At 40.2% G+C, this 25,589-nt stretch overlaps 1 protein-coding gene across 1 annotated transcript; it reads left to right on the top strand.

Annotated features, from left to right (window-relative positions):
• The first annotated feature begins 1,044 nt into the window (after window positions 1-1,044).
• Window positions 1,045-2,190, top strand: LOC124287012 (beta-1,3-galactosyltransferase 5-like). The gene has a single exon (XM_046723508.1). It carries the CDS (start codon window positions 1,045-1,047, stop codon window positions 2,188-2,190), a length of 1,146 nt encoding a protein of 381 aa, XP_046579464.1.
• The last annotated feature ends 23,399 nt before the right edge of the window (window positions 2,191-25,589 follow it).

Below are 25,589 nucleotides of genomic sequence, written 5' to 3'. Positions count from 1 at the left end.
GTTCCCACAGAAAGCGCCACACACCATGCAACTTCCATGCAACATTGGGCATACCGTTCACGACGTCGTCTCCAGACTCTATGCCTGCCGTCCGCGAATCTGAGGGTAAACCTGGATTCATCGCTAAAGACGACTCGATTCCAGTCTCTCTGGGTCCATCGGAGGTGACGTTGGGCCCACAGCAGACGTTGACGTTGATGAAACGGCGTCAATATTGGCCCACGATATGGACGCCGAGAATGGAGATTGGCAGCCCGCAACCGATTTCGAATGGTCTGTGAGGACAGTCGACCTCTAAACATCTCAGCCCTGGTTCGTGTAGCCGGTAGAAATCTGTCACGTAGGTGACGTAGGACGATTTGACGGTCTTCTGCTCGTGACGTCACACGTGGACGACCCGACCTTGGGCGATCAGAAGTGGTGCCAGTTTGTTGTAGACGACCTCGCAAGTCATACACAGTACGACGGCTGCATCCCATTGCTCTTGCGACGTCAATAACTGATCTTCCCGCTTGCAACATGCCAACGGCACGTTCACGTTGCACATTTGACAATCGTGGCATTTCAAGTACCGTTAGAACTGTGGTTTAAAAGTGTTTTTTCAATTCTTGAGGCCAATGCAAACACGTGCATATGAAGAAAACTTCGATGCGAAGATCACGTGATCGACTGCACGTGCAAAACCTGATTTGGCACTAACGTCATTTGCACGACGAATGGATGGGTTTGAGTGGGTTTTGCTAACGTTTTTCTAGAGTCGAAAGATAGGGATCCCATTTCGGATACATAGATGTATCATTATTCATTCTTTTTCAAATTACATTTTGTGAAGTTTCTTTTTTGACTCAGTATATCTGGTCCAGGTTGCAACCAAGCCACAGGGGCATACAACAGCTGCGGTCCGTATATAATACTGATTTCATGACAACCTGTTGAGTACTTCACAGATCAGTCATGGCTTGTATTCCTCGGCAGAGACACGTCTACACCAGTGTGGTGTTATTGTGCATATCCGTGTACATTTATATTATTACATGGGCAATGATGCATCCATCTATACGGAAACGAGACACACTCTGTGGAGTTAATCATGCGTCGGTCAATGGTGGAGGGAAGGTCGTTACTCATCTGTGGGGAGACCTTTCGTCACATGAAGTTGAGAAGGGTGACATTACAAACCCAGGAACCACGAGGAAAAATCTACTGTATAAGTGGCGTACAATAATGACTTCCTCTACAGCAGCAGCAACCACACCACAAACAAAATCCACGACGGCATCATTCCCTCCTACCTTTGAACGAGGTAAAGACATAACTCCGCTTATATCGGAATTCTTTCAGTTAAAAGCTAACGAGACGAAAGACGATTTTGTCAATCTTCACAGGTACAACTTTTCCCTTGACTCCAAGCGATGCAGATATGGTTCCACCTTCTTGGCTATTATCGTTCATTCGGCTCCTGGCAATACTCAAAAGAGGAATCTGATACGAGAAACCTTTGGATCGATTGGATCTTACAGAAACAGAAACGTAACTGTTGTGTTCATGTTAGCAGCAGTCAAGCAGCAACGAGCACAGGATTCTTTACAATACGAGTCCCGGAGGTATGATGATATTGTGCAAGGGAATTTCCCAGACTCTTACAAGAATCTCGCGAGGAAACACATTATGGCAATGCACTGGTTCAAGTATAGCTGTAAAGCTAAATACATTCTGAAGTTGGATGACGACACGTTTGTCAATCCATACAGAATTATTGACCATATTCTGAAAACTGAACCCCAGGGACTCACCATTGAATGCAAAGTGACACAATATCCAGGTGTTAACAGAAAGAAATGGTCAAAATGGTACACTCCAGAATCGGAGTATCCCTTTTCTGTTATGCCATCATTTTGTTTAGGTTTCGCCTATCTGACAACTCCGGAAAGTTGGGATGCCATGTACAAAGTTTCTGAAACCAACAGGCGAATGAGCATGGATGACTTGTATGTCAGTGTTGTGTTGGCCATGAAAGCTGGAGTACAAAGGACAGACTTCAGCAACATTCTGGTACAGTGTCCGAGGAATAAGACATTTGATTATACAGAAATAAACCAGAAAGCGATAGTCATCGACCGCGGAGCACATTGTGGATCCATTCCCTTCAGACACTGGAGACAAATACAGTATGACAATGAACACTTGTGATTAATAAACAGCATAATCTCAAAGCAAGGTATTTCTAACTAGTGTATTAGGCTGTTTTATAGAGCTGCAGTACACAACCTATGGTGTACGTTATGAGTGGGTGAGTGAGTTTAGTTTTACGCCGCACTCAGCGGTATTCCAGCTATATGACGGCGGTCTGTAAATAATCGAGTCTGGACCAGATAATCCAGTGATCAACAACATGAGCGTCGATCTGAGCAATTGTGATTTGATGACATGTGTCAGCCAAGTCAGCGTCCCTGACCACCCGATCCCGTTAGTCGCCTCTTACGACAAGCATGGGTTACTGAACGCCAATATTCTAACCCGGACCTTCACGGGTGGTGTATGCTATGAGCTATAGTCGGTTCTTTATACTCAGTTAATCTCCACGTAATTCACATTGTAGCTAAACCAGCGGGGCGACATTTTTTCGACAATATATTTAATCAAATATATTCATCATACAAAGGCAGGCGTTGTCATTGATAATTAATTATCTGTTACAGTGTATTTCATAGAACGTCGAAATTGCCATAATATTCATCGATTCTGGTAGTTTAGCTAAAATATGATGGCGGTTTGTACAACCCCACCTCCGTGCCCTTGAGTTTACCGTCAACAAATCGTATGTTTTTTTCATGATGTTAAGGCTTCGAAATCATAATATACTCTTCAAAAAAAATATATTGACATGCTGTTATGGAGTTTACTTACTGAGTGCATATAACTGATTCAAACATGACATCATTGCTTAGTTACAGTAAAATCATTTCCAAAACATGATTATCCAGAAAGTGTTTGGTAAAACCACAGAGGGCTATTAAAGTCTCTTGGTCAGAGGTAAATGTCAGTATCTGGTGTGACCACCATGAGCATCGATAACAGCTTGGCTTGGCAGCGGTGACCCATAGAAGAAAGGAGATGCCGACTGCTGTCTTGAGGAATGTTTTGATACTCTTGCTGAAGTGCTGTGTGCAGTTATTATGATGTCAGAAGTGGCGGATTACGCTGGCGCAAGCGTCGATCAAAAGTTTCCATAGATGTTCAATGGGGGACAAATCAGGTGATCGAGAAGGCCAAGGTAACAACTGAACATTGTTTTGCTGGAGGAAGACCTGTCAAACACGTGCAATGTGAGGTCGAGCTTGTCATGCTCCAAAGATCACGTTGATGTAGTCATAGTGGTTTATTCAGCAAGAGACGTAGTTGGAAATACGTAGTATTTCCTAGGAATAAACTGTTCCCTTAAATCTACATAAGCCTGGCATACTAACAAGAAGTGGTATATAAAATATTCATCTTCGACATAGTTCATTTTACAAACATCACAAAAACTTTTATTTCTTGGAACATTTGAACATCTACCCATCTCAATTTTCAGTTGGTGAGAACTACATCTAAACTTAGCTAAAACGACACAAAATTTCCGAATAGTTATATGCTTAATATAATGCTCTGGATATAAGTTTAACTTGTACATAGAATAAGTATATGTTTTAGAACCTTTTGACATAGATGTATGCCAAACTTGCTGGTAAATACATTTAGCTCTATCCAAAAATTCTGATAAAAAATGACTGAACATTTTCAATACACTGGTTATCCCAAACATAGCCAAATCCCATTTTAAATAACACATTTCTCAGTTTTGAAACCCAATTACATTTACCATGACTCATATCTAATATTAACATGTTATAACATTTTTGGGGCAAGCGTGAGTTTGGCATGGATAACAGTTAATACCAATATTTTATACAACGCTTATAGGCAAAGATATATACCGGGTATCTCCCACACTCGCCACGAACATGGTTTGAAGTTGACTTTTTCACACCAAGAACATATTTACATGCTTGAACATGAACTCCTTCAATAACACTGCTAATGTAGGGAACCACGTGACGTTGAACTGGTTTTCTGGCAAAACGTCTGGCACTCCATAGCCAACTGCGCACTGTCTGGTCGGAGATTCGAAGCAGTTCAAGAATTTGGATTGTTGTGGATGTTGCGGCCGTGGTATTTGAACGAAAATGTCTCAACCGGATGTAGCGATCCTGGGCGGCGGTGGTAACTCCAGGTCGACCTGACCTGGGTCTGTACATTAACACTCCCAGTATTTTTGTATCGGGTCCATAGGTTTGAGACGGTCTGTCTGGACACGCTGAAGTGCCTTGCCACATCATGCTGCGATGTCCGTCCTTGTAAACGGCCCATGGCGTTATGTCGTTGAGCTTCTGTCAGTCTTTTCATGCTCTTGTCGTCTATAGTGGCTTAAAGCAATGCATACGGAGTACCATTGATGTGGCTTTTTAAAGCTTACAGTCATAGGCTTCAGCTCAGGGTGATACACAATTTCATGATGCTCGTGCATTTCATGTAGGGTGCTTTTAGCGATTCACTACAGACGTGAGTGTAGCGTTACGTTTTTGTTAAACGTTTCTTTTTTCAAACGTTTTGTCGTCGGCAACAATTCTCCCACATGCTGGGATTCAGAATGGGTTGGTTTGTGCCATATATTTTCCAAAAATTCAAATTTATCCTGTGTCAAGGTTCTATGCTCTAAATGTGTACAAGGTGTTCTGTATTTTCTTTGTTTGTCTCGGTGACAAACTGTGGTTATATCGAACTATCGAACTAAATTAGTAGTCCCTTTGAGTTCCTTCTAACTGTCGTCTACTGTAGTTATTTGTCAATGTGATCAAGAAAGAGAAAATTTGTTGTTGTCCTAACACAATAATTCCTCGGTTCCAACACAAATAACTTCTTTCAATTAAGCAGTATTAGTCATAACGTAATGTCAGGTACACCCGTGAAGATCCGGGTTAGAATTGATCTTCGGTAATCCATGCTTGTCGTAAGAGGCGACTAACGGGATCGGGTGGTCAGGCTCGCTGACTGGGTTGACACATGTCATCGTATCTTAATTGCGTAGATCGATGTCCATGCTGTTGGCTCCCTGGATGGTTTGTTCCAGACTCGATTATTTACAGACCGCCGCCATACTGCTGGAATATTGCTAAACTCACTCACTTATCAGGTACCGATTCTATACCAGATCTCCATCACGACGACATGTTTATGATAATATTAGTGTCATTTTGAGTATCTTATTACAGCTGAAATAATATATTATTTGAAATGCCATTTAATACAAATTTGGGAATATAATTTGAACAGGTGGTAAAAGAATTACGTTAGAACAAATCATCATCACCATCGTCATGAAATGCCTATTCCTGAAGAATATTGTCGTTCTTGTTTGAAGTACTTCTGATGATCACACACGAACGTATGTTGCCCCATTGTTTCAGGCAACTGTTGGCGTGGAATACCTATCCCTTAATCAGTAGGTGACATTTTCCAACAAAAATAACAATACATTTTCAAACGAAGGCAAATTCTGCTGGCATTTTGTATTGATGTGAACATGAAAAGTTTTGATTTGACATGTTCTGAATCATTATATGACAATCATTGAAAGATAAAGCAGACAATCATTAACGTATTTGGGACCAGCGACTATCATAAACGCTTCGTCCTATTTCGTTTCCTTTTTATCTAGTCTAGTCTTCTGCCTATGCACATAAACTACATGTACCTGTGCAGACAATCTACCTGTGAATACGAACTACCACCCGTGAATATCCGGGTTTGGGTTGGTCTTTAGCAACGCGTGCTTGGCGTAAGATTCGATTGATGGGATCCTGTTCACGGCATCATTTTTCATTTTTGTGTTTTACATAGCCACCAAATTCTGAACATGGGTCGTTTGGAAGGGAGAAAAAATATAATAAAGACAAAATGTTCTATGGCCGACAAGTGATATGATTGCCGATGGTTTTGGAGAAAATGCCTGCTTACTGTCGAGGAAATGATTTGTAGATGTTGCAATAAGTTTTTAGACCCGTGGAATGCCGTTGCCGATCGAATCTACCCCTACATAGGTGCTGTCAACGTGGCTGGAATTAATAAACGAATTTAAAAGGTGAGTTTTCGCTGTCTTGGGTGATCCATGATTTTGGTTTGGAATTGCGGAGGTAGCTGTTTTCGATGAGTCGTGGCGTATAACTTTTGAAATAATGATCCGATTGTGACCATTTATAGCTCATTTTGTAGGGAAACCATCTCGCTTTCGATCAGTAGGCCTTGACGGGGCCTTAAAAATAGTTTACGTGGTGAAATCTAACTTTGATTGAGGAGGGGGTGGTTCCGTCGTTACATCCCTTTCCTGTTATATAGTACTAGGGTAGGGTCTATATACCTATATGTCTTTCTAACGCTGTTTCTAAGCGTGACACGCCCCTGTGATAGGTCGCAATGGTGGAAATCCTTTGTCGCACTTTCGTGCACTCGTTACGATCTTTGCGCACGAAAACCTTATATGAATTACTTCTTTGTACTTATACCTACACGTGCGCCCTATTTTTCGTTATCAAAATATCCAAAAATATATATTTACAAGCCATCAAACATCTCAGTCGATCGCTCACATATGAGCGGGGCCATTTTGAATCACGTGACCTGTGACGCGGAGGGGATATCCCTCCCAAAAATAGTAGCACACGTGTTCCATACCTCGTTGCTTGTTTACAACAAATATTCATACATTTTAGGCAATTAAAACGATTGTATGGAGATTTTCGTTACCAATCTAGACTGACTGACCACCCCTGCTTTTTCAACAGCTGTTTTCAAAGGAATTGCTGGTGAGTTTTCAATGCTTCATATAATATTAGATTATTGCTGTCACCTTCACAGTTCCATGGGTGTCTCTGTACTACTCCTGAATATTTGCCAACAAAACACAGTTTACTAATAAGACTTATTAGAATTTAGGAATTACATAATTAACGATTTCACGAATCAATTATCTATAATATTTCATTTGTACCATATAACCTTAAATATTTCTCAATTCACATTTATCCTACCTTCATCATCATATTTATTTCCTCCTTCGATAGGAGATTAGATGTTGATTACATCAAGGGACAGTGTTTTTCATCATGAATTGTGAACAAATACTAAAACAAGGGGATACATCTAGAAAGCAATTGTTAAAAGGGGAAGGGTCATTCAAATTACAGCACAAAGCCAAATGTCAAATTACTAAAATGCGCTCCGCCCGTCCGTCCGTGCACATTCGTCTTTCAAAACCGTTCACTATTCTTCACCAAACTTGGCACATAGATAGATCTGGTGGTATACTGGTGCCTTTCGGTAGTTTGGGATTTCTGTATAAAATATTTTTTGTGTGTTTCCATGGCAACAATTTCGACTTTGACTGAAATTGGTGGTAGTGTTCTTTTCAGGAGCAGAACTGTAAAACCGTTCAATATTTTTCACCACAAATTGGTATAAATATCAATCAGAACCTTAAGTGGTGCCTTGGCTATTTGCAGATTTTTGACATTTTTATTTTTCTCGGTTCCATGGAAACGATTTGGACTTAGTCTCAAAAAGTAGGGGTGGGCTTCTTTTCCGGAGCAAAAATCGAAAACCTTTCATTATCTTTCAACAAAACGTAGCAGATATATGAGACAGATCTTGAAGTGGTGCCTTTTGTTATTTGCAAAGTTTTAGTATTATAACTGTCAGATGATTGTTCTTTCAAATTTCTGGAGCCTGGGGGGATTTGTCATCTTTTGATGACTCTTGTTTTGATAAGTTAAAGCAGTGAGTTTCACAAAAAAATCGAAAACCTTTCATTATCTTTCAACAAAACGTAGCAGATATATGAGACAGATCTTGAAGTGGTGCCTTTTGTTATTTGCAAAGTTTTAGTATTATAACTGTCAGATGATTTGTTCTTTCAAATTTCTGGAGCCTGGGGGGATTTGTCATCTTTTGATGACTCTTGTTTTGATAAGTTAAAGCAGTGAGTTTGTCATCAAACACTAAGCTGTAACTATATCTCTTCCATCCCTTTGTTTTTCTCTTGAACTTGCCCTTGCAATGGGCACAGACAGTGCCATCTATGGTTTCTTCTCTCAACTTTCAACCTTGAATACCAGTAAATAAAGTGCATATCAATGTTAATTATTAATTATCACTTTAATTTAACATGAGTTTAAATTTATACCTGCAAAAGAATAAACTTCATGCACAATTCCATATCCTTATCATTGTTAATGTTCTCAATAAACATCTAACTGCACCTTGAAAAGCAGACTTTCTAAACTAACACTTCATTGATAATTTGGAAAGCCTGCTATTTTTGCTGTCAACAGATAAGAGGTACTGTAATGTTTGCAAATGAATTTTCTTCAGTTGATCTAACAAATAAAAGCCTTCTGTCCAATGGTGTATGCACAAGAGTTTAAGTATGATATTTGGCATTGTGCTGTAATTTGAATGATCCCCTCATTCAACAATTGATTTATTGATGTATCCCCTTATTTTAGTATTTGTTTATAATTCATGATGACAAATAACACTTTTTGGCCCCTTGGTTGCTAATGTGGAAATGAAAAGATGATTTTGGCAAGGTTTGTAGCTGGTGCTTGAGACCTAATACAATATGGAAATATTTAAATTATTTTTCAAGGTAGGAGAGTTGTGAACTGAGAAATATTTAAGGTTTTTGGGTATACATGAAATTTATAGATAATTAATTCATGAACTCATTAATTATTTAATTCCTAAATTCAATTAGTAAACTGTGTTTTGTAGGCAAATATTCAGGAGTAGTACAGAGACACCCATGGAACTGTGAAGGTGACAGCAATAATCTTATATTATATGAAGCATTGAAAACTCACCAGCAATTCCTTTGAAAACAGCTGTTGAAAAAGCAGGGATGGTCAGTCAGTCTAGATTGGAAACGAAAATCTCCGTACAATCGTTTTAATTGCCTAAAATGTATGAATATTTGTTGTAAACAAGCAACGAGGTATGGAACACGTGTGCTACTATTTTTGGGAGGGATATCCCCTCCGCGTCACAGGTCACGTGATTCAAAATGGCCCCGCTCATATGTGAGCGATCGACTGAGATGTTTGATGGCTTGTAAATATATATTTTTGGATATTTTGATAACGAAAATAGGGCGCACGTGTAGGTATAAGTACAAAGAAGTAATTCATATAAGTTTTTCGTGCGCAAAAATCGTAACGATTGCGGCCTATGGAGGTGCTGCATAGCGTTTATGTCAGTGAACGCTATGTATCTTAGCAGGGAGACTCTATAAAGGGGAGTGGTCACTCCTCGGAAAGCTCCTAAGCTATGCCTCGGCTCGTCACGTGACCAGTGTAGCCAATATGGCGGCAGCGTAGTTTTTAAGATTGAGCCCGGTTTATTTTCAACAGCTGATTACATACGCTGAGTGTTGTGACAACTGAAAACCTACACGTAGAAGATAAATTACCTATTCTGTCACTTCATTTCAAGTCAAATAACTGTTATTAGTGTCAGTATAAGTACAGTAGCTCTGTAGTAAAGTTTCAAGTGGGCATGTTGTAGCTCACTGGCTTCAATTCTCAGTTACACAGCGAAGAAAGACTAAATTATATCGCTAAAACTTCTTTCACATATTCGTTTAATTTTTAGAAGGGAAATATACCTTTAGTTGAAAGGTGTTTGAAAGTAATAGTGATAGGTTTATAACTAAAAATTTTTTGTTAGGGTGTATTTGAGGTGTGTGAAAAATATGACATATCGCCGATCTGCCATTGAAATACTGCAGGGCGTTGTTTGAGTGTTTCTAGTTATTGTTCAAAAACATCTTTCACATACACCTTCAATTTTTATGAGGGAATATACCATCAGGTGAAAGGTGTGTTTGAAAGTAATAGTGATAGTTTATAATTTAAAAAAATTGTTAGTGTTATTTGAGGTGTGTGAAAAATATGACATATCGCCGATCTGCCATTGAAATACTACAGGGCGTTGTTTGAGGTGTTTCTAGTTATTGTTCTAAAACATCTTTCACATACACCTTTAATTTTTATGGGGAATATACCATCAGGTGAAAGGTTTTACAAGTTACATTGATACTTTTTTGTTTTTTTTTTGTTAGTGTGTATTTGAGGTGTGTGAAAATATGACATATCGCCATTGGTGCTTTTGCGATTTTTGGAGTGTTATGGTTCTAAAACTTCTTTCTTTCTTGTTGATCTTAGTACTTGACAAAACTGGAAGGTGTTTGCTTAACGCTTCGTGATAGTTCTAAACTTTCTGTTCTTGAGGGTCTTGTGACAGTGTCGTTGCTAACATTCTGTCAATGCCTGCCATGTCCGTTCCACACATGCAATAAGATATCTGAATTAGTTACTAATGTAAAACATGTCTCAAAGTAATTTTTTTTTGGAAAAAGGACAGCTGATGTTAACATATGTGTTCTACCGATAGTTTTGCGTTCTTTAGCATGTTTGGGGAGGGATGGCCGTGGTGTATCATTTATTCTTTCATTCATTCACATATGTTTTTTTCTTTTGTTTCTTTCTCTTAATTTCTTTCATTCATTCACATAAAATTCTTGCTCTTAATTCATTCATTCATTCATTGTAAAATTCCGACTGATACAATACACTGGCTGAAGTACTGTTAAACGCAGCCGAAGTTGCGCTGGGACCGAACCAAGTCACTGTGTGCGTTGGAGCATGACGAGGCACACGTTAATTAGTACAAATGGTAAAGAAAGCAAGCGAGTGACCTATCCCTGTTGTAGAGTATCCCTGATCTTAGCTATCAAGTTTCCGGATCCTCAGTTCCAAAGCTTCGATTGTGAAATATGTTGCCATGTCTCAAGAAAATTGTATACAGACTGCCATTTCTACTACCATACTCTCATAGACCTTACTTCAAAACAACAATTACGAAGTTTTCCAATGTCGTGCTTGTACGTTTGAACAAAGATGGCGGCATTTCAAACAAAGACTTATGGGTGCTCAATTATTTTTTAAATCTATTGTAAACATGCCAATAGTCTGCTTACCCTTCAAAGCTTTAGAAAAACACTGATAGCTGCAGTATGTGTTTATGTAAATTGTTTGTTATTGCAATGACCATCACATCTCGCGGGGCCTTATTCATTCCTAATCAAGCGCTTCCGGTCACGTGGTCTGGCTGCCAGGTGGACAGCACTTGCTCCATCGACCGGGACGGACCCAGGGACTGGGCAGCTGTCTACCTTGGCAGAATTTCTTCAACCTTTTCAATGAAACAATAAGAACGGTGGATGTAGTTCTAGTCTGATTGTAATAAAGCATTGCAGCAGTGTAAGCTTTTTCAGATTTTCTGATGCGTCGATGGTATGATGACCGATCCAATTTAATGCTATTTCTGTGTTTTTTACAAGAAACAACGTGATGCCTGATGACCTGTTATATTAAAACCACGCATTTGATATATTGGAATCCGTAAAGTAAACCATCCTCACTTTGCTATTGCAAGATTTACTTGCAATAAATTGGTATTTAGGTATACATACTTTTTAACTTTTGTACACAGCAAATGCTGCATTTATTATGCAACAATGAAGTTCCGTTCATATCCTCAAACAGCGTCGACCCCTAAGTGTTTTAGGCAATTAAATTTGCATGCAATACAGCGATCACTACTCCATTGCTATAACCCGTGTTTGTTGATATAAACCTACACCTGTTTATTTGTCATCATTCAATTATGGTCAAATTAATGAATTTATAACAGGTATAATTAGTGGTTACACCACTCAGATTACCCGACAAAGATTCCCATTGAGCATTTCTCAAGTCTGCACTAAATATTTAAATTAAGGTCTGATGTATTTCATGTTATGTAATACATGCATGGAGGTGCAGCAAAAGGAATTATCAACTGAGTTAAAAAAACAACACAGATGAAAGGATTAAACGATAGCACTGCCGCTGTTACAGGTCACTGGTTCCTTCCCTCTGCAAGCCGTCTGCGATCGGCTGTTTATTTTGTTGACAGTTACATAAACAGATTCTTTAATACAAATGCATAAAATCGGTGATTAACAATGTGATTAGGTTGTCTGACAAAACATCCACTTGCACAGTTTGAGATCGATTGGATCATTGGATGAAGAGATATTTACAAAAAACCGGGTCCACATACATTTCATGCCAAACTATAGTTTGTTCTCTGTATTTTCTTCTTGTTTGTTGTAGCATTCAACAAAATAATTCACCTTCAAATTTTTCGCTGTGAAGTTCTTCTAGGCGAGACAGACAAATGTGTGTGAAATATGATTCACTTATATTTTAGGTACTCTATAACATATCTAGAAATTAAAGTCATTTTATAAATTCACTAAAAACAGATCGTGCAATTCTCTATGAGGTTTCAAAGCGCATAGAAATATAATAATAATTAATTATGCTAGGATTATGAGGTAAAAATATAAATACTATGTGAAACTTAATTATGACAGAAACCTATCTCAAAATACTTGGCTAATGTTTATCATAGCAGGGGTTCAAAAACCCCATCGCCCGACGCCCGGGACAAGTCAGCTTTCATAATGGTATCTTACTTGTCCGGGGGCTACAAGAAAATTTCCACTTATGGATTCAAACTGCAAATAAACTTGGATTTAATTTCATATCTGCTCAAAATGTAGCTATTAAATTTCGCAATGATAATAAAGTAGATTTATCTTTCTTTGATCGTTTCATTCAAGTTCTCACTAATAGAAACCATCAGTTGCTTTATGCAATGGAAACTAACAATGATACTTTACTGTCAGTTTCCATTTCTGGAAACTAACCTTGTTTGTTTCCGACAGTTTTCAGTCGCAGGAAACTGCCGGAAACAAACAATCATAGTTTCCGTGAGCGGAAACCTACATGGTTCTGGCATTACCCAGTTTCATGTAGGTTTCCGGAAATCTGGAAACCTTGTTATTTTTGCTGTGCAAACAAGGTACGTTTAAACCTATTTGGGTGGATGGGGTGGCCTAGAAAGCGTCCGCTCGTCACGCCGAAGACCCAGCTTCGATTCCCAACATGTGTAAAATGTTTGAAGCCCTTTTCTGGTGTCCCCCACCGTGATATTGCTGGAATACTGCTAACAGTGGTGTAAAACTATACTCACTCACTCGTTAATCCTATTTATATTTATCTCCGAGATGTAGTGGTTACAGCGTCCGTCCGGAGAGCGAAAGGTCGCGGGTTCGATCCCCGACCGCGTCATACCAAAAGACGTTTAAATATGGTACTTGTTGGTCCCTGCCTAGGGCTCGGCATTGGTTGGTACACAAGGACTTGTCGGCTCGGAGTCAGTATAATGTGTCTGAGTGGGGTATTCATGTTTAACTGCGGCATGGTATCTCAGTGGGCTAGCACTATAAAACCAGCTTAAGTCTGAGCCAGTACAAGCAGTAACACATACACATGCATGCACGTCGTCATATGAGCGAAATATTGTTAAGTGCGACGTTAAACCCCATTTCACCTCACCTCACCTATTTATTTATCCATTTGACACACCAAGAAACGACAGGCATGGACACAAAAAATTGTAATACATTTACAAACAAGTAAAAGAGTGTTCCTTCTCAATAAACAACACGAATCCACTGGTAAATATATGTCAACAGTGGTTGAAAGAGGTATTGTTAGTTACGCTACGCAAAGAAAACGATACAATAAGAATGTAACGTGTGTCTGTGCACAGTCGTGTTAATGACACAGAAATATGTTATTACACAGAAATATGTTATTACATAGAAATATGTTATTACATAGACATTATGCAACAGAAATAGGCACAGCTGTGGCGTCTTTAAGTAATATTAGGTGGACTGTGACTTGTAAGGAACATGGGTGGTACAAGCGCTCTGCTGTGCCAGGAAATCCCAAAGGGGAATTAATTATCAGGCGTTCTCCCACAGTTTCCCTAACGATGACAACATAAAGAAAATACATCGTCGCTCAGTGCTTTTTCCGATGTTCGATAAAAAGCGGGGAAATTTGCTGCGTTTTTTTAAACATATAATACAATTTCGGACAACAGTAAACAGTGTCCATGTTTCAAACCGCCTAAATATTTGCACTTGAATTTACCCTGTCGGTTACGATGTCACAATATCACGTATTATGACGTATGGTGTCCGGAGTGACATCGTCCTTCACAGCAATATCATCTGTATCATCAGTCTGCGGTGAAGCAAGTCTTGGCTATAAGAACTGCATTCAGGGTCCCAATCCACGAAGCGTTCATATCACTACGCCATTTGTAATCCTATGAGTGAGTGAATGAGTTATATTCCAGCAATATCATGATGTAGGACACCAGACATGGGCTTCACAATTGTACCCATGTGGGAATCAAACCCGAGTCTTCGGCGTGACGAGCGAACACTTTGTCCACTAGGCTACACCACCGCCCCCGTAATCATAACGGGGATAACCTATACGACAACTCGTAATGCTGCGAAGTCTTTGTGGATTCTTTTTTCAGCGACGTTTTTTGCCTTTTCTACATCGGTATTCCTCTCGGCAACCTCACTTTTTCAGTTATGGAGTGTGTGTGTGTGTGTGTGTGTGTGTGTGTGTTTGTTTGTGTGCGCGAGTATGCATGCGTGTCTGTGCGCGATGGATGTTCTGTGAACAAAATAGAATTACACTGAACTCGATGGGAACAATAAGCACAACTGTTCCCATATACATATCAAATCAACCTGTGTCAACGACATTTAAACACTGATAATCTCCAACTGCCCCCGCACATCTGGGCTGAATTCCCAGCACATTTCGTGTTGCACTGCTGATTGGCCCTCCTTGTGTAAACCGATGCATCATAGGTGTCGCCACAGAAGCAGCTGAATGTGAACTGGAATAGAAGGAAATGCCGGTCAACGATACAGTGTACACATGATATCTCGAATACAAAGGGACTGTTCATAATTGATGGCTAGGGGTTGGGGGATGGGGGTTGGGTTTGATGATGATTTTCTTTTAAGGGGGATGGGGTCACCAATTTTGTTCTGGGGAGGTCATCAATTTTGTACACTTGACTAGGGGATGTCATTGGTTTTGTACATGGCATGCAGGGGGGTCACGTACTTTGTACATAAATGTTATGGGGGAGGGGGCATTCGAAATATCATGCTTCTCCATATCACCACCCCACCACCCATACCGAGTATTCATTTCACGATAGTTAGCTTTCTAGCGAAAGGGGGCACTGTTGGAAAAGGCAAATACAATGTTCTTCTCCAGTCACACTGTATGGATGTCATCAGAAACATTTTTGGAGAACCTGAGAATGAATTCCTTAAAGGAATTATTAGTGAGCGAGTAGGTAATGTTTTACGCCGCTTTTGGCAATATTCCATCAATATCACGACGGAGGACACCAGAAATGGGCTTCACACATTGTACCCATGTGGGGAATCAAACCATTGCCTTCGGCGTGATGAGCGAACGATTTAACCACTGGGTTACCCCACCACCCTGAAAGGAAACATCGAATTTGTATATGGATGTTTACTAACAGCTGTGGCGCCTTTGGTAAATATAATCTCCCCAAAAAGAAACGCATATAGGAATTTCAACTGTATTTTTATGTTTATTTTGAAACATCTTGTAGGCTGTATGAGTCAATGAAATATAGCGAAATTGCACAATGGGTATGCAGACTTATCCGTCTTTGGCACCAACTCGAGGAAAGTCAGTTTGCGTGTCACATCGAGACGTGTGGTGGCGCTGAAGTCAATACCTCGTGTGACCACCGTGGGCATCCAGAACTGCACGGCATCGCCTCGGCATCGAACAAATAAGTCTCAGAATCTCGTGTTGCCCAATCGCAGCCCACTCTGCCTGTAGTGCCTGTGCGACTTGCTGAAGTATCTGGGGCTGAGGGTTATGGCGTCGCACCCGTCTGTCCAGGGCATCCCACAGATGTTCGATCGGGTTTAAGTCCGATGATCTTGAGGGCCAGGGGAGCACATTGATGTTGTGGTTCTGGAGGAAGTCTCTAGTGTGACGTGCTGTGTGGGGCCTGGCATTGTCCTGTTGAAACAACTCCCTCTGGCGATCAATGATTGGAAGGAGGTGTGGGCGTAGGATTTCGTCACAGTACCGTTGAGCTGTCAGGTTGCCCTGGATCATCACCAAATCACTTCTCCTACGGCAGGTGATGGCTCCCCACATCATAAAACTTTCCCGGCCGAATCTGTCCACCTGGGGAACGCAAGCTTCGGCGAAACGTTCACATCGACGTCTGTACACCCGCATTCTTCCATCGCGTCGCACCAATAGATATCGTGATTCATCACTGAACCAGATTCTACGCCAATTTGGTAGGTTCCAGGCCTGACCGTTGGTGCAGCATTGAACTCGATGGGCCAAAATAAGGTCTTCTGGCACGCCTCTCTCAACCTGTTCCTGGCTGTCTGTGCAGTAAGCCTCCTCAATCCGGGTATTTGTCGAGCGGTACTGGTCGCCGCAGCTGTTCGATGACGCAGGTGATGTACCCGGATGTAGCGATGCTGCGCCGCAGTGGTCGCTCGAGGTCGCCGACTACGAGGGGCATCTGCTACCGACTTCTTCCGGCGATATCTCTCCCAGAGCCGTGAAATGGTGCTTTGGTGAACATTCATGTGTCGGGCAACTGCACGTTAAGACTGGCCAGCTTCAAGCAAACCAATGGTGATATGACGGTTGGCTTCACTTATATGTAGACGTGGCATTTTGCGTTCGTCAACAATATTCCAAATACAGTGAATAATCGACAGACAGCGACCAACCTTTTATACCCATCATTGAGACTATCTAATCCCCAACTTTCACGTGCATTGCATGTGAATTGTGTACTCTGTGACACTACACGCCGAAATTGAAAATCAAATACGGGTATTTTACGGATGGTGCGTTTTGTTGTGATGTTTCAAAACATAAACACCATAGGACTCATAAACAGAGCAAAACCTTTTGTAAAATGAATCACGTTTTAATTCATTGCTACATGAAATTGCTATTTTCATGATGCGTTTCTTTTTTGGGTGAGTATATTAGGTTGACTGTGGCTCGTAAGGAGCATGGGTGGTGTGAGTGATCTGCTCTGCCTGGAAATCTCAAAGGGGAATTAAACATCAGATATCTGGCAGTATTTTGTTCTCTCACAGTTTCCCTAAAGATGCCAACAAGAAAATACATCGTCGCACAGTGCTTTTTTTCCGGTGTACGATAAAAAAGTGCGGAAATTTACTGTGTTTTTCAAAGTATAATACAATTTCGGACAACAGTTAAATGTGTCAACAATTTCAAACTGCCTACGTATTTGCACTTGAATTTACACCATCGGTTAGTAAATTAAATATTCTACATATCTGTATATTTAGTCAAAGGGAGATCCGTTTCCGTTCGTGGCCTCTTATGACAAGCATGGTTGCTGAGGACGAAATTTAAGTGGGTAAACCATTATATGTATGCATCATTACACAATTTTGGTGATCAAAGAACTTGTTAGAAGTGACATATCAAATAATGCCACGTGTAGGAGAGGCCAGTATTGGTAAGTGAGGAAGAAATGTGCCCAGACCTTCCATCCGAACTAACAACGTTTGGCATGGCAGATATGTGAAGGACGTTTCCAATTTTTTATATCAGTGTCAAGAATGTCGGAAGCAATTCCCTTTTTTGACTTGTACTGTATGCTCCCAAACCTTTCATGTTAACAATTGACTTGCATTGCCTTTACATGTGTTTATAACGGGTGCTGCAGGATAAGCTCACCATTTCGTGAACACCCGATGTCAGCAAACTGTGATAGTGCTGAAGCCCATTTCTGGTGTCTCCCGTCCTGATATTGTTGGAATATTGCTAAAAGCGGCGTAAAACCATATTTACTCACTCACTCCTTGTGATAGTGATTCATAAACACTTGCTCGTGGTATAGTCGAAAGACAGACATTTGTGTTCAGCAATGATTGCTCGTCACATTCAGCACAAAAAGTTCACTCTAATTAAAAACGTCTAGAATTGTGTCAATTAAGCTGACACGCCGATTAATTACTCAGGTGCTGCAGCTCACCTTCTTACCTGAGCTCACCTACTCCCACCGACCAGGGGTCGGTGGGATAGTATAATGGTTAAAGCGTTCGCTCGTCAAGCCGAAGACCCGGTTTCGATTCCCACGTGGGTACAATGTGTGAAGCCCATTTCCAGTGATATTGCTAAAACATTGCTAAAAGCGGCGTAAAACAGTACTCACTCACTCACCTACTTACCTCAAGACCAGCATAGGTGTGATTTCTCTCCCTGCATTTCGCCATACACCATTCCTGAGTCATAACAGGGCTACGCTTGTGGCATAGTGGAGATTTATCGGAACGTACCCTGGAGAGAACCGTACGTTGCAAAGCTTTATATTAGATAGTTGAGGACTTGTAAGCCCGGTTTGTTTTACTATGATAGCTACGTCCCTGGATGTAGGGGTTGGTTGGTAGTTCATGACCCCGTGGTGATATACCTGAAAACATTCACAGCACAATTGGTAGAAGTATAACTGGATGTAAACTCATCTTGAAGGTGATGATTGGGTGATGGTGAAGTAATAATATAATTGGTCACCATGGCAACAGGTGTGAAACGGGAAAACATGCGTTTAATAAAGAATTCTGAACTCGGATGACGTACACACAAACTATTGCAGAATTGTTTTATTTTTGCATTTTATGAATGTGACGGATATTTCGTATAGTTGGTGAAGAAAAATGTTCCTACTGCATGGTTTCAGAGGTGTAGTTGTGGCAGTAGTTGCTGTAGTAGTAGTTGTTGTAGTTGTGGTAGTAGTAGTAGTAGTAGTAGTAGTAGTAGTAGTAGTAGTAGTAGTAGTAGCAGTTGTAGTGGTAGTTGTAGTAGTTGTAACAATAGAAGTAGTCGTAAGAGAAGTGGTGGTAGTAGTAGTGGTCGTAGTAGAAGGAGTAGGAGTGACGGAATTTGTAGTAACAGTAGTAGCAGCCGTAGGAGTGGTAGTAGTTGCAGAGGTTGTAGTTGTAGGAGTGGTGGTCGTGGTCGTAGCGAAATTGGCAGTAGCGGAAGAAGTAATGGTAGTTGCAGCAAGCGTTGTATACGTAGTTACAAGGGAAGTTGAGGTCACCGCAACTGAAACAGGAATGGTGCCATTAGGGATCTTTCAGGATTAGGTGGCGAGAACACATCGTTATTGACTTTTAAAAACGCCTCAATTCAATCGACAAATCACTTTCTACAGATAAAACCTTGATTGTATGATTACGTTTATATCATGTGCAGATGTTGATGAATCACTGTCAGAAATGTGAGTGTGTTATGCCCCACGGGTGACAACTGTAATAAACTGATGCAATCAGCTGCGAAATCACACCAACACATGGTACAATCAATAATTGGGAATTGCATCGACGTCATTGGTGCATAATAGTTCGCGCAGGAAATAGTTGTTGTGGCCTTCAGTATTGTAATCTTCATCTAACATCTTTTGAAACTCGTTTGACGCGTTTTCATATCTTGGTAGAAAAAGATTTCTTGGTTGTACACAGTTTGATATTGCTCTGCATAAAGTTGACCACTTGAACCTCAAAGTCATCCACTTTGTCATATAGTCTTATGGAGATTTGTTTTGTAACTTTGAATCTTTATGCAAAAAATACACATATATGAGAGATGAGGCGTTTTCGGTTGTCAAAATGCCTTGTTTGAAAGAAAATCAGAGAAATAATTGCAGAAGCGTCATCCTGACAAGGGGGAATATGAGGGGAGTGAATTGAATAAAATCACGCTAGAGTGATTTGAACCTAGGAATTGTCTTGGTCTTGGGGAGTGACATCCGGTCTTTCTCCTACACCGGCAATTACATGTATTATTAACCCCCTTCATGTGACAGAGTTGTATTATAAACACTTTTATGTGTAAACAGTGTTAAATGTGACCAAGAGTCTTGTTGTCAACATATACCCACCTGGCGAAGATAGGCAGATGAAGTTGGAGGCAGCCTCCACAGCAACACAGGTCTGACCTGCATCACAAGGACGTCCTTCACACGGGTGATGCTTACTCTGAGGGCAAGAGGTACATTCATATACAGGTTTTGGATATAGGAAACTGTGCGACATAAATAATTTTACATTTTGTTATTTTAGATTATGAGAGGTCCAGGTTCGATTATTCACAAACCGCTGCCATATAGAAGCAACATTATTTTGGCAGCGTTAAAAGAAAAGCAACAAACATATTTGTGTTTGAGTGTTACAACTCAGGCAGATGCATTAGCGTTGTAATCAATGCATTTGCCAGCCTAGTGCAAAGCAGTGCAATCCCATTCAATGTATATGTAGTTATAGATGACACAACACCTCCTAAGACCTTTCCTATTTTGTGGTACTCCCTTTGTTGCTGTAATGCAAATAACTCTCTGGTGTTTCGTGAAATACTAGTATAAACTGCTCCTAAAACACCTCTTAATGCATTTACTATTATTATAACAAATGGAACATATGTTCAAAATTCAAAGGGTGATTTTGTTTTTGCAGTAGACACATAGAAACTATAATTTTCCAAATGCATCATTATCTAAACTATAGATTCGGTGTCTAGCTGTCTTGTTTTACATAAAAATATTCGCAACAAAATCCTTGCCACATATATAAGAAGTCTCCGCTGAAATCAGAGTCGATCGTATAATTCCAACTATATTGTGAGTAGAGGTGTGACAATACAGAAATTTCACGATACGATACGTATCGCGATATCTTGGAACGATACGATTCGATTCGATGCATATCACGATATGCCATCGTTTGTTATTTTCTTTAAAAAAGTATATTTTGATAGCAAGTAACATAACCGTCAAATACTAGTGAAAATTAACGATTTTAAGGTCAACGATACATACGAGAAAAGTATCGATATATCATTTATCGTCAGAAAAAGTATCATCGATACTACGGTATATCGCCACAGCTCTATTTATGAGCATGTGTTTGTTTGTTTAACGCAACACTCAGTATTTTTACAGCTGTTGTCTGTAAACAATCGAGTCTGGACCACATAATCCAGTGATTGACGTCATAACATACGATGACATACTATCAAATAGTGATGTCATCCCATTTTACATATTTGGGGCGGTGGGGTAGCCTAGTGGTTAAAGCGTTCGCTCGTCACGCCGAAGGCCCGGGTTCGATTCCCCACATGGGTACAACTTGTGAAGCCCATTTCTGGTGTCCCCCGCCGTGATATTGCTGGAATATTGCTAAAAACGGCGTAAAACCATACTCAGCAGTCAGCCATTTGGCATACAGCCTCGTTGAAAGTTTTGTTGTTGTCAAGCATAGATCTGAACACGACATACATCAGGCAGACTCACTCGTTTCCTTTATTGTGTTCCAGTGGGTAAATCACATCGAACTTTTGAGACTGCACAAGGTGATTAATGCCTCTTGTCGTAAATATATGTTCTGTGAATACACAGAGGGTTTTCTTGATATTAGTATTAAGGATTATAGTTAATCTTTGAGACATGCTTTTGGTAACACATGTATGTTTCTTTTTCCTGAATAGGCAATTAAAATAACTGTTATTTCAATTGTAATAAGTCCCAAAATAGAGACAGAAACAAGACTGATGTATCTTAAACTGAATAATTCGTGGAATATCTTATCATGGAGTCCGTTTGGCTCAAAAGCGGACCGATGAATTACAATCTAACTCGAAAACTAATAAACATAACATACTCAATGAAACGCTGATCATAATCAAAACATCATACCCACTCTGTGAGGTTTTTGCAGAATTCTTGTCCTAAAAATAATAAAGTTGTTTAACAAACTATCATTAAAATATTAACACAGTTCACTATTTGCTACGAGGAGGAGTGCAGAGAAAGGACAGCCAGGTGTTCGAGAACGGATGGAGACGGGACAGCACAGGTTAATGAATAAATAACTTTGTCTGTGAACGTGCTTCTCGAACACCTGGATGTCCTTTCTCTGCACTCCTCCCTCGTAACAAACATTGAACTGTGTTAATATTTTAATGATAGTTTGTTAAACAACTTTATTATCTTTAGGACAAAAACAGCTTCCATAAAGTTGTATTTCTAACTGGTCCACGACTGTTCACAATACTTTGGTCCTTATTTGAATAGCTGACGAAGGTTGCCTGTGGTGATATAACCTACATGTTTGTAGCTGTACAATGAACTTCTTCAGCCACGTGATATCTGGCGTATGTCATGAATTGAAAAGTCCTATAACTGAACATCCTTGCTGAAATTGTGTTCGTATAGTAAAACGAAATTGTTGGTATTTACTGAAATTTGAAATATTTTGGCACATTTGGGGAAACTGATTTTTGTCTTAGAATGTGACTTAAATGTAAGGCTGCAATTCCTTTGTTTGCAAATTTCAAATTCTTGGTCTAATTTAGCAGAGCCTTGTGTAATGCGTGAAGACTTAATTAGGTAGAACCCCAAGTAGTATGTATTTTTTTTAAAAAGACACGTAAGATAAATGTTAGTATGTCTGTCTGTCTGTCTGTCTGTATAAGCTTCCTGCACAAGTTCACTTTGTCAACTGCCTCAATGAGCTTATCCTGTTCAGCATAATTCATGTAGAGGATGAAGCATTCGTATAATATGACTGGAATATTGTAGTGGTACATAAGACTGACTGACTGAGTTTTGGTTTGACGCCGCTTTTAGCAATATTCCAGCAACACATCACGGCGGGGAAAACCAGAAATGGGCTTCACACATTGTACCCATGTGGGGATTCGAACCCGGGTCCTCGGCGTGAAGAGCCAACGCTTTAACCACTAGGCTACCCCACCGCCCCAGTGGTACATAAGACTTCATCGACAACTTCCAACTCTCGAGAAGCCTTGTAAGGTGACACATTTCTGAAAGGTTTTCTGTACGTATATCTACGATAGAAACGGCAGCAAATTCTGGCTCATGTACTTTGCCCAGTGCGGACGGGATCGCATCTCGGAGCATAGTAGCCACAAAAGTCTTGCAACATCCAAGAAATCTCTGCAGAGAGTAGAGTCGATTTTACCCTTTCAACTGTACCATAAACATAATATAAGACTGTGAAATAGTGATGATACCGGGTGTTTGCGAAAACGTGAACGTACCCTGCGCCACCCATTACACCGGTCGTAAACACACGACAAGGCCCCTCGAATGTTAACTTGAAGAGCACGGAAGCGTAAGGTACAAGTCAAAATAAGCACATCATTTTGGTCATTGATGCCTGTAATTAGGAAATGGCCTCCACATGTTTATCATAACTGATTAGAACAACTTCAAGAACAACTCTTTGAAATCTTGGTAAAAAGTGCAATCTGTATTGCACCTCAAAAGTTGTGAAATGTAAACAAAAGGCTCGAGCCGTTGGAATATTGCTCGACCTAGGCAGGTAACACTTCTTGTCATGAGGCGGTCGTGTTGTATATACTGAAATGAAGTTGGGTTGGTTGGTTGGTGTGTTTGTTGTTTAACACCACACGCAGCATTAGTCCAACTATTTGGCGGCGGTCTGTAAATAATCGAGTCTGGACCAGACAATCCAGTGATCAACAGCATGGGCATCGATCTACGCAACTGGGATACGATGACATGTGTCAACCAAGTCAGCGAGCCTGACCTCCCGATCCCGTTAGTCGCCTCTTACGACAAGCATGTGTTGCCGAAGACCAGTTCTAACCCGGATCTTCACCGGTTCTGACTAGTCTACATATTTCTAGTTAAGGTGCGTGAAAGAATGCAAAGGAATTAGCTATTTGATAGTTATTGTCTCCCGCCGCAACGCGGAACGGGGAACTATGTATTCAGCGGCGTCCGTACGTACGTCCCGATTCTTGTTAACACGGCATCTCATGGCCTGTTGTACCCAATGTCTTCAAATTTGGTGACAGCCTACATTGGGGAATTACGCAGACACCAGTCGATTTGGGTAAATTTGACCTTATCTCCAAGGTCACCACGACACTTTTCACACTTTTAACTCTTGTTAACGCGATATCTCATGGACTGTTGTACCCAATGTCTTCAAATTTGGTGACAGTTTACATTGGGGTATTACACAGACACCATTTTTTGGGGGTGACCTTAACCTTATCTTCAAGGTCACCACGATACTTTGACAGCTTTTTAAAGGCGATATCTCATAGAACATTGCACCCAATGTTTTCAAGTATGTTGACAGCCTACATTGGGTGATTATGCAGACACCAGTCATTTCAGGCATCTTGTATGTGACCCAAAAATAAAAAGTAGTAAATATAGATATTCCATTCTTTAGCGGCGGGGGACATTGCGATATCAGTGGCAAACACTTGATGAACCTTAAATCATTGACAAACCTGCAGCTTGAGTTGTGGCAAATGTTTGTTGATTCTGCAGGCCCGAGCAAGCCTTCTGATGCTTAAAGAAATAGATCGTAGAGAAGAGGAGCTCAATTTCGTCCCCTCGGGATGCCTTTTTTATGTAAACGTTTTATATGTTTTTGTCCCAAATTATCTCAAAACTAAACAAACTCCCAAAATTCACTTAATAATAGCTTCACATACATTACAGAGCTATATGAAACTGTCATAAGTATATGAATACACAATGCCATTGAGAAAGTGGTTTAATATGTAATCATAGCTTTCGGCCGTGGGAGTGGTTCCAATTTATACTTATCAGAGGCGTACACAAAGTCCGCAGTCTAGACTACCTGTTGTCCGACTTCCATTTTCGTTGAAGCCGCGGTGTCTGAGCGGGTTAAGTGGCTGACTTTGTGTGCTGGCGATTATGTGCCTGACTCTGAGGGTGTGGGTTCGAATTCCGGACAGGACTCAGCCCAACAAAACTACTAGAAAGTGTTATATGTAACAGTGATTATAGTAAATATGTCCAGCCCAGCAAAACTACTAGAATGTGTACTTTACTCAGAAAATGTAATCCCAAATATAACATATGCCAGAAGTATAGATTAGGCACTTCCCGGTGAAGATTTGATAATGGTAGGACAGTCATATTACATCATGGTTTTAAAAATATTAGCAGTGTTTGTTATAACAACTGTAGTTCTAATTCAGTATTAATATTCCACATGAACCTCCGATCGATGATTGCATGTTCTAAACTTCACCAACAGTACAGCTGGAGAAGAGCGTTAATATGCTAATGTGAGAGGAGCGTTAATAAGCTAATGTGAGAGGAGCGTTAATAAGCTAATGTGAGAGGCTCTTCATTGTCGAATGAAGTCTGCCATGAATATCGGTTTAAATGAAAGATGACATTCACAGCTGGAGACATATACTTAAATTATTAAATTAAATTACCTCATTTTAATGCGTTGTCAGTGTTGTGGATGGAATTTAACTTCAATGTGGACCTATTTAATATATTTCTATGCTCCCTGTTAACTTTGTAGATGCTATAATATTCGTATGAATATATCTCTATCTGTA

This window comes from Haliotis rubra, unplaced genomic scaffold (genome assembly GCF_003918875.1).
Source record: "Haliotis rubra isolate DU_JTF1 unplaced genomic scaffold, ASM391887v1 Scf1, whole genome shotgun sequence".
NCBI classification, from domain to species: domain Eukaryota; kingdom Metazoa; phylum Mollusca; class Gastropoda; order Lepetellida; family Haliotidae; genus Haliotis; species Haliotis rubra.
Note: the sequence above shows the minus strand (reverse complement) of the source record. Positions and strands in the feature narration are given on the sequence as shown.